The 10432-nt window shown below is 38.9% G+C and overlaps 1 protein-coding gene across 1 annotated transcript in view; it reads left to right on the forward strand.

Annotated features, from left to right (window-relative positions):
* Nucleotides 1-9438, forward strand: part of LAMA1 (laminin subunit alpha 1) — a 98023-nt gene extending 88585 nt beyond the window's left edge. The window contains exons 56-63 of the mRNA XM_014871232.2: nucleotides 416-578; nucleotides 1710-1822; nucleotides 2889-3078; nucleotides 5018-5176; nucleotides 6273-6426; nucleotides 7022-7155; nucleotides 8219-8441; nucleotides 8894-9438. Coding sequence (XP_014726718.2) covers nucleotides 416-578; nucleotides 1710-1822; nucleotides 2889-3078; nucleotides 5018-5176; nucleotides 6273-6426; nucleotides 7022-7155; nucleotides 8219-8441; nucleotides 8894-9054 — 1297 coding nt within the window. The 3' untranslated portion in view covers nucleotides 9055-9438. The remainder of the gene's footprint in view (nucleotides 1-415; nucleotides 579-1709; nucleotides 1823-2888; nucleotides 3079-5017; nucleotides 5177-6272; nucleotides 6427-7021; nucleotides 7156-8218; nucleotides 8442-8893) is intronic.
* The last annotated feature ends 994 nt before the right edge of the window (nucleotides 9439-10432 follow it).

The following is a 10432-nucleotide window of genomic DNA, read 5'->3' on the forward strand; positions in this document are numbered from 1 at the left end:
GCATGGTACTCATGATCTGGGTGTTATAACAGCCAGAAAGAGGATATTACCAGCTATATTTCTAAATAGTATTAAAAATATTTTCAGTGTTTATGGAGATGCTGCACAAAGCACAGCTTTCTGTACTATAATTTCATCTGCAGTGACACACAGAATGATTTTCCAAAAATATTGTAGATTCATATTGTACTGTGGACAGATTATTTGCCAGTTCTCAATCTGTTTGTCACAGATGCCTTTTCTCTTTTCCCTTTCCTTTCCTTTCCTTTCCTTTCCTTTCCTTTCCTTTCCTTTCCTTTCCTTTCCTTTCCTTTCCTTTCCTTTTCCTCATACTACTGAAAGACATTGTAAAATACTCTCCTTTGGAAATAAGCAAAAATGAACCTCTTAAAATTTGTTTTTTAAAAAAATATAGGCTTTTATATTTCACCACTTCCATGAAGTATGAACATGTGGATATGGACAGCTGCTTTCTGTCAGAGAAGCCTAAACCAGCTGTGCAGCCATCAGACATTGTGATTCAACCTGAACTTCAGGCTTTACCAGTTCCCCTGAGACCTCTCACAGATGCAAAAAAAGTACGTATTTCAGCAAAGCTCTGTTGCCACCTCTTCTGTCCTTTCTTTGTGGAGAATTATCAAATTACAGATGGCACGTATTTGCTTCCTTTGCAGTATGGAATGGTTCAATGGAAGTTAATTTGAGATTTGTGTTTCCTATAGAAAAACTGATACTAACCTTTGTAGCAGCCTGTTGGCCATTTGGAATGGAAATGTAGTTAGGTTTATCACTCTTCAGGCAGCAGCAACAACAACAGCAAGAAAAAGTGGAATGATAATCTCCCAACAGGAGGACCTGACAGTAACTATTATCTTTAGTGTATTCCTGCCAACGGGATTCTGTGCCCAAATTTGCATTAGCTGTGGAGTTCTGCATTCACATTTTCCTGGTTACACACATGCAGTCTCTGCTCTCTGTCAGAGAGGAGGCACAAACCACTTGAGAGACAGAGTGTCTGAATGGAGCTTGCATGGCACCTGTTTCCTCTCATACAGTCCCTGTTCCCAGGAGAGAAAGCACATTACTTCTTTCCTCCTGCAGCTGCACATCTTTATAAGGAAGGGTTTCCAAAGCATTCTTGAAACCACTTTCCTGTGGCAACAGAAAGCAAGATTTTTTATGTTTGATTTTATAAAAAAGCAAGATTTCATACATACAACTGTGACTATAAAAAGAAGTAAGTTGTCATTTTTAGAGGTAGAGTATAGCATTGGCTTATACTCTGTTATCAGCTCTTCATACCCCAAATCATAACAAAAATGTGGGTCCTCATAAAATGGGAAAATATTTCTACCAAACCTATAAGATTTTCACACTGAAATTTTACTTATAGCATTAGTTATACAAAGGGCTATCAATTAAGACAAAAAGTGAATTGAATGTCTCAAACTACAAACATTTTTCAGTAGAAAAGGCCAGTGCTGTCTACGAGACATAGCTTAATCATTAGAATGAGCTATTTTTGAGTCTGAAGATAGGTTGGAATGATTGTGAGTTTAGTTAATCGATGTTTTGCCGTATATTTCATGGTTATCTTGTAGAGCTCAGTTTTGCTTCCTACAAAGCTGTGTGCAGGCACAGATTATCATTCAACAATTGCTGGGCAGTACCTGACACTATCCTACTCAATAAAGACCTTTCATTAACAGGTAGTTTGTGCAAAAGATGAGCTGCCTGATCATGTTCAAGGCGCCCATCAGTTTGGACTTGCCAAAGGCAGCCACTTGACCCTGCTCTTCAATCAGTCTGCTGTCAGGAAGAAGTGAGTATATCCTGAATTACACATGCACACAGTGTTATTTTGTATTGAGCTGCAAGAAGTGCAGTGATGGTTTTCATGATTGATCACTGCACTGCCAGCTTTGAACATGGCCCTCACTTCAGGTTTGTGAGCTCCTCATGGAAGAAAGTATCATATCCCAGATTAATGATCATGAGTTTAGTAATTCATGGTCAGAGTTCTGCATTTTTTTTTCCTCTCAGACTTGAGTCTCGCTGTACCCTCTGTAAATACTTCGACTTTTTTCCATATACAGAGCTCACATTCAGTCTCTATTCCCTTGTCTGATGCAGATAACATCTCACCCTCTCCTTTTTATTTTATGCAAGTGCACCTTCCATGTTTGAAGGTGCACTTGAAGGAGATAAGGCTGCTGAGAAGAATAATTTTGTTGAGACATAATGTATGATAGCCTTTCTGCCTCTTTTACTTGTTTGAGAGGCTCCCAATAAGGTCCCAATTAAACAGCCTGCAACTCACTTGTATTTGCTTCTTTCAACTCAGGAAGTCTCCACAGGTATTGAGAAAAGAGTGGTTTTTCCTTCTAGCCCTTCTGTTACAGCTACTGAGCAAAGGACATTGCAGAGGATTGATGCCATGTAGTCTGAACCTGGTGTCCACATACTAAATGGCTCATTCATCTCCTCTACCTTTTAAGCCTCCCTCTGTTCTCAGTCTGCCCATAATATCCCAGTAAGCCTGGCTAATAGTAATGGATGTCATAAAGTTATCCTGGAATGGGTTCCTTTCTTGGGGCAATAAGCAAACCTGCAGTCACAAACAGCTGAGCCTGTCTCTCTTAAAGTTCATCTTGCTCTTTGACAAGCACTTCTTCTGCTTCTGACAGGTACAGCACTGATTTTCATTATGAAATACATTATAAGTCATACTTTCTTAGAATCAACACAAATTCTACTTTTCTGGCCTTTGTAAGAATAAATCTCCTTTCATAACAATAAATTGGTTCAGGCTGTTCTCTGTGTCCAGAAAAGCTTTTCATCACTTCAGAAGAAACACCTTTCAGTAACACTGAATTTTTATTGTCTAGACTTTCCGTCCAGCTGAATCTCAGAACCTTTGCCTCCAGTGGCCTGATTTACTACATGGCTCACCAAAACCAGGTTGATTATGCAGCCCTACAGCTTTATGGGGGACAGCTCCATTTCTCATTTGATTTAGGCAAAGGAAAAGCAGTAGCTCTTCACCCTGCTGTTATCAGTGATGGAAAATGGCATACGGTAGGTGGTCGCCAATCTTGTGCTCCATTTTCTCTTCCCTGGAGGTACTGGTATGGATTTTGCTTGCCTTCTCTGTATACTTGCTGTGTTGCAAAAGCAAACTGGTTCTAACCCAATCATGAAGTCATTCAGAAAACTCCTATTTGATAATTATTTCCTTTTAAAATTGTCATTAATTGTATATCAAATCCATCTTCCAGCTACTGTCAAGTATCTCAAACTATTTAGGAATTAAATAGTTCACCAACTGTATAATGATGGTCATCTTTTACAGAGAAGGACTTAACAGAGAGGTGTAAAAAGTCTGATATTTTTGACAGAGAGCTTTCAATGCATTATGCCACCAAAGACCTGCACTTAAGCATGTGACAGTGTGACAGAGATTTGTGGGTGCACTGTTTCTCTTTTCTCCCGTTTACCGCTTATTACCTGAGCACGTCACAGCAGCTAGTGACAACAGGGGAGCACTGTCTTTCCTTTCCTTGGCTGAGGCAACATGAGAAAGGGGGACATTTGAAATGCAGGGAGGACTTGTCTTAAGCAGAGTTGAGGAGAAATTATGTCTACAGCTTGGAGGTGTCACACAGCACTCAGGCCTTCTGCACAAAGATTGCGTCAGTCTCTGTTGGCCCAGCTCCTCCAAGCAACCCACCTGATACTGGCTCTGGCTTTCTGTGTGAGAAGTGACTGTGATGTTTGCAGGAGTCTTAGAAGTAACTCTGAGGATATCACTTTTCCTAAAGGCAGGTGAGGATGATAATATTCATCCTGCTAAGCTTCCCCTCCTCACTTATCCATGTGTGAAACCTTCATTCTAGGAAGTGGCTTCTGAGGGACAAAGTGATTGATGACACAAAGCTGCCAGCTTTCCTAGGTGCCTTGGGAATCAGCAGAGTTATTTTTGCTTTTCATAAATAATCAGAAGAGAAAACATCAAAAATTAACATGAAGAGAGGAAATGTGAACTTCTGTCAGAGATATCATAGTTAAGCTCTGCTGCCTACCCTGAAAGGAGGAACGCTCCAGGATTCACAGCTGCCTGTTTAAAATTACACATACTCCTATTAAACTCCTACTGACACTATCCACATTTTAAGAGCTGAACAGATTCTATACAAGAGTTGACCTGTCTTTACTACCCAGGACATAAGGCATCAGCTTCAGCCTTCTTCAGAGATTAAGGCTGAGTCACACCACTTCCCAGCTGGGGGTGGTCATTGCAGTTCCTCTGCAATCAATGCAAACTAATATGCATTGCTACTGAAAGAAGCACCACTTATTTTCATTCTCTGCTCATACCACCTTGCTTTATTCCTTTATACCCTTGCCAGCCCAAATGCTCATAAAACTTCACTTTGAACCTAGTCATGATTCTGAGTGGGGCTAAAAGTAAATAGAGAGGAATAAATGGCTAGCTGACTTCCCTCAGCCACATGTGAGTAATTGTTTAGGGCAATGCAGGCACGAGGACATGAGTGAAGAAGATAGACAGAACTGGAAAGCTTTTTGGTCATAGTGAATGTAGCACTGCCTATCATAAAATGACAGCATAGGAATGTGCACTTCAGAGAGCTGAAATGCCTCAGCTGTTGGGTAGCACAATAATTGCAGGAGGCCAGCACAGAATGCCTTTCTCCAAACTCGGTGACGTACCCATATTCTAAGGCAATAAACTGGTGATTTAAGGAAATACTAAAATGCTGAAAACCTTAGGCAGGACAGTATGAAATCACTGTGAGCCCTTGGGAAGGCAAGAAAGCTGTTTAACTGCATTCAGAAATAGTCACAGCCTCAGGAAGAATTTCAAGAAGGTGCCTCAGAAAAGAATGTCAAAGTAATTGAACCACTAAACAATTGTCTTGCTTATTTCTATGGCAAATAATGATTAGGTAGCAAATTCAGCTTACTCATTTATGTCGCATGCTTCCTTTTTTTCCAGGTAAAGATGGAATATGTTAAAAGAAAAGGCACAATCATTGTGGATGGACAGGAATTGGTAGCAGTCAATGCTGTGGGAGATGGCAGCACCTTGGACGTGGAAGGGAAGCTCTATGTGGGAGGACTCCCCTTAGACTACGTGCCCAAGAATCTTGGGAATGTAAGAAGGTTTGGGGTGGGGGGTGACTATGGCATTTTGCAAGACTAGAATGAGCATAGTGCAGCAAACTCATCTAATTCAGCATCCTGACAGGCTAAAAATAAGTACTTGGGGAAAGAAGCAACAAGGAAAGTAATGACCCTTTACCAGATCAATCTTTCTAGCTTTTTATGGCTTAATGATTCCAGCTACAGCTTTTATCCTTGTGTGTTAGTAATAGCCCTTAACAGAACTTTTTTTAAATTCTGTTTCTCTGTTTAAAATGGATAAAGAATATAAATTCCTGTCTTTCACAGTATAAGGTGAAAACATGACCTAAAATCTCAGACATTTTTGGTACCTGAGTCCTATTGCATTCGAAAGGAAATTAGGTGCCTTAAATACCTCTGAAATACTAGGTTTAGCTGTCTTTAGATTAAAGCATATTTTTAATACATGTTTTAGGGGGTAGGTTTTTGTCACTTTCCTCTTTTTGCAGCCCATTATGTCAACAAGGATTCTGGTGATGACGATAATGTTTCCTATAGAATTGTATAATGTCCTGATTTGGAAGGGATTCTCAAGCATCATCAAAGTCCAGCTCCTGGCCCTGCACAGGACACTCCAATAGTCACACCATGTGCCTGAGAGCATTGTCCAAATGCTTCATGAACTCTGTCAGGCTGATGCTGTGACCACTTCCCTGGAGAGCCTGTGGCAATGCCCAGACACCCTCTAGAGTGATTCAGATTAATCTTTTTGATGAAGAGAACTTGCAAAATGTCCTGCAAAAATCTTGATTACTCATTAATTTGCTGAAGAATGTTTGGAATGTTTTTACTGTTGAGTGTATCCCTGCTCATAGTCAAACAAATACAATTCTTTCTGCATACAATAGACAACGTATGCTCTGCTTCTAAACAATTTGATTTTGACTCTAAGACATTATGCACCTTACGTAATTATATGTAATAATAGAAATTTATTATGTAAATATTTTAGATTCTGCTGTGTTTTGTTCAGATAATATTTTATCTACAGTAAGATCAGTTGAATCCCTAGAGACCATCACAGCAGTTTATACTAAACATTGTCTCTGATGTTTCCATATGCTTAGGTTACTCACAGTATTCCTGCCTGCATTGGTAGCATGACAATTAATGGCAAACAACTGGACAACGAGAGTCCTGTCTCTATCTTTGCTGTGAATAAATGCTATGAAATAGTGCAGGAGGGTACTTTCTTTGATGGAAGTGGCTTTGCTGCTCTTGGTAAGTGTCATGAAATGAAAACAGTGCCTTACTGAATTAATGTTAATGAAAACATACTCCTTTTAGGTCTTACTGGAACTGTGTGTAATTAACTGACTCCTCACACAGTGAGTACATGCCCTGCATATGGATTTCTAACTGAGTCCCTTTACTCCATTCATCCAAAAGTGGTAATTTCTGCAAAGGGCTATCTTGCACAAATAAAAGAGATAATGATTTTAGCACTGGGAAAAAAATGAACTACATCTTTCTTTAGCTAAGAATATCCATGTTCATGATGTTAAGGTCTGTTAAAGAATATGAAGACAAAAGACCTGTGAAATAACTTGAAGGATTACATTTGTGCTCTTTACTGTTTCTTACAAATGAGATAGAATGGATTAAATCTGAATTAATGGAAAAAAAACTTGTTTAGGAATTTATCTTTTCCAGTAAAATATGGGAATTATGACTTTGGAAAACTTATTTTCCAGAGGTTCTGCAAGGTTCATATGCCAACAGCATAATTAACAACTTTTTTAGACCTTTTAATGGGAATGTATATATTTAACTTTGTGGGTTGCAAGCCTTCTAGAAGCTTCTAACTTATTTTCAGTCAGAGAAGGCTACAAAGTGCGTTCTGATGTGAACATCACCCTGGAGTTCCGTACAACAGCAGTGCATGGGGTTCTTCTTGGGGTCAGCAGTGCCAAGGTTGATGCCATTGGACTGGAAATTGTACATGGCAAGGTAGGCTGCCCTGTGCAGGCACTCTGATTTCACAAGGCTTGTTTGAAACTGGGAGGCTAAAACTCTTGGAATGCATGAAATACACACCAGTGAAGTGTGATGGAGGCAACTTTCCACAGCATGAATATGGGACAGACGTTGTCTCAAGGTTTCTCATTGCCATCATATGATAAAATGTGACATTAGCAGAAGTCACTGGAACTTTCTTGATTTTTAATTAGTGTAATTTATGTTAGTGTGCAGCCATTCTGACCTCCTGTACTACATACCTTGTATGTTAGACCAAATATATATCTTTTTTATTGCTTAATACTTTTTCTGCCATAAAGCTATCCTTGTCCTTGAGAAAAATATTGCATATACAATGCACACTGTTTTGTAACCTCTTCTTCAATATTCATGAGCACTTAACTCATTCTCTACTTCTACTGGCCATTATGCTCCATAAACCTTTTAACAATCAATATACATAGTTCTCCAGTCATCTCTTGCATAAAAAATATACACTTGATTGCTCCTAAGTATTTGTCTTTGCAGAAATAGCTCATTTTTTATTCAAAGCTTCCTAACTGGAGACAGTGTTAAATATCACTGTTTGTGTGGGACATACTTTCCCAGTTAATACTTATATATTAATCCTCACCACAGAGTTAAGGAAATGTCTGCTCCTTTGAAAAATAAACACATGAAAAAAATCAATACATTTATTGGCAATGACAAGTGCTTTCAGGCCATTCTTCTTCCTCTTCAGTTATATGCAGTGAATCCTCTCTCAGATCTGAACTCCCAGGTTCTGTGGAAAACGATTTGTATTTGTAAGAAACATTGAAATCCCTAGTGAAGAGTATCAATGAACCATTGCATAGGTAGATCTAAGTGTTTTAATTATTAAAAAACACTTTAATAAGGATCTACTCTATCCATCAAAGTAAATATTAACCGTGCATATTGCCAAACATTTAAAACGGAAATCTCTGCACCAGTGTGATTGTGCTTTTATCTAAGCAGATTAGTTCATGTATTCTTACTTTATATCTGCATTGGCATCTGGCTGTTTGTGCAGGTTTTATTCCATGTCAACAATGGAGCTGGCAGAATAACGGCTACATATGAACCAAGAGGCACAAATAACTTGTGTGATGGGAAATGGCACAAGCTTCAAGCAAACAAAAGCAAACATCACATTTCACTGATAATCGATGGGAATTTGGTTCACACTGATAATCCCTACATCCAGTCAACATCTGCAGATACGAACAATCCCATTTATGTTGGAGGTTATCCTGGTAGGTACAATAATATTTCCCTTCCCTTCTGTCCCTCCTGTGTTCACTCTCACAAGAGTTACTCTTAACACGTGCTTCCTTTTGGTTTGCCATGGGAATTGTGACTATGTACAGCTCAGCTGCTGCTTCATATTCTGCTAGTTTCTATTTTAACTTCAAAAACCCATACAGAGTGGCTTTCTCCTGTTTATTCCTCTCATCTTCCATTGCTCCCTGGCAAGAACTATTTCTGCAAACTGCCAAGTTATTGCCATGCATGGCTTATGCTTGAAAAAAGCAGTTGCTGTCCATGTTGGGATGTCACAGTTCATCCAAACATGAATGGAACTTGATGCTCCTCAGGTGTTGATTTTGCCTCTCATTTCAGAGGAGGAGAATTTTAATAACCTGCATCTTTGTATTTTTTCAGTTTAGGGGAAATAGATTATACATATTTCATGTTTGTTTTTCAGCTGATGTCAAGCAAAACTGCCTCACAAGCAAGAGCTCATTCCGTGGCTGTTTGAGGAACCTTGTTTTGACCAGAGGCCAACATAGAGAATTGTTTGACTTCAGCAGATCTTTTGACCTGCGTGGAGTGTTTCCTCATTCCTGCCCTGGGGCTGAGCACTGAACTGTAGCAAAGCCCGTCTGGATTGAGAGAGGGATTGGTTTTTTTGTTGTTGATCTGTTATTTTGTATTCTCATTTTGTAATGAAAAGAAGAACTGATAAGAAGCTGCATCTATTTTTCTGGTTGTTTTCCAACTCAGGTCATTTATTTTTTTTAATCAGAAGCTCTATGCCTGCATTTTAACTAAATGGTTTTAAACAACAAATACCTCTACAACAATTTTAATGGCATTAATTGGGTATTTTTCTTTTGGGAATTTTTATTAATCAGTGTTTACAGTATATTTTCTTTTGATTACTTGACAGTATTTCATTTTATTGTGTGTTGGCGGTTTTGTAAGAAGGCAGTAATTTTGGACCACATAATAAAACTACAATAAACTGCATTATTTCATGTAGTTAAGTTGTCCATGTATTTTAGTAAGAAGAAAAAGACCTGGAAGGCTAAGAACTTACAAGTATGCCCACTACACACAAGTTGGAACTAGATAATCTCTAAGACTTCTTCCAATCTGGGCCATTGTATGACTCTGATTATATGAAATGTAAGTGGACATAATCCAGCAGAGGGAGCAGGAGACTGACTAAAGGCATACTTTTGAAGGGCTCAGATTCAGAGTTTAATGAATATAATTTTCTTAGTTACACTTCATAGGGTAGCTCTGGTTCCTTTTCCTTCTGTCTTACTATCCAGTGCTTCTGACACTCATTACAGATACATTGACTAGATGGATTATGTCCCTGTTTATGCTTTCATGGAATCAGCTTCAGGACAAGCAGCATCTCTGTGGCACAGAGATGCCTGTGAAGTGATGTGTTGCTGAAGAAACAATTTCGGTCTTACTTGGGAATAACTATGTATTTTGACAATGCAAGCTAATGCATCAATCTTTGGAAAACAGTATTTCTTACAGACAATGGGAGGCAGTTTTGAGGCCAGCCTGCAGTTGTATCTTTGTCTTTTCTTACTGTGCCTGCCTCTGTTTCTAAAATGAGTCTTCCAGGAGCTGTTCTTGAGCCAGGTTTGGGGGACATGTGCTCAATCCCAGTCAAGTAAGGACATCCATTCATCAACTGGCCAGATCACTGAGCAGTGACAAATGTGTCCCCTACTTTAATACACATCTGTAATAAACATAGTTCTTTGCAAGTTACTTCCATCTCCCTTTTTTTTTTTCTCTTTGAACTAGCAGTATTTTTTTTGGCTCCTTCCGATTTCATTTGGCCTTACAATGCATTTGTACAGTTTGTTCTAAAGTTAGTTTTTCTCTATGTACTTTAAAAAATACTGGCTGCAATGATTCCAAGCAGTGTGTTTTGTACGTTGCAGAGCAGTAGTCCAAGGGAAGAGCTCCTGGAGCAAAGAGCTCTTGCGCTTCA

This window comes from Sturnus vulgaris, chromosome 1 (genome assembly GCF_052056855.1).
Source record: "Sturnus vulgaris isolate bStuVul1 chromosome 1, bStuVul1.hap1, whole genome shotgun sequence".
Taxonomy (NCBI): domain Eukaryota; kingdom Metazoa; phylum Chordata; class Aves; order Passeriformes; family Sturnidae; genus Sturnus; species Sturnus vulgaris.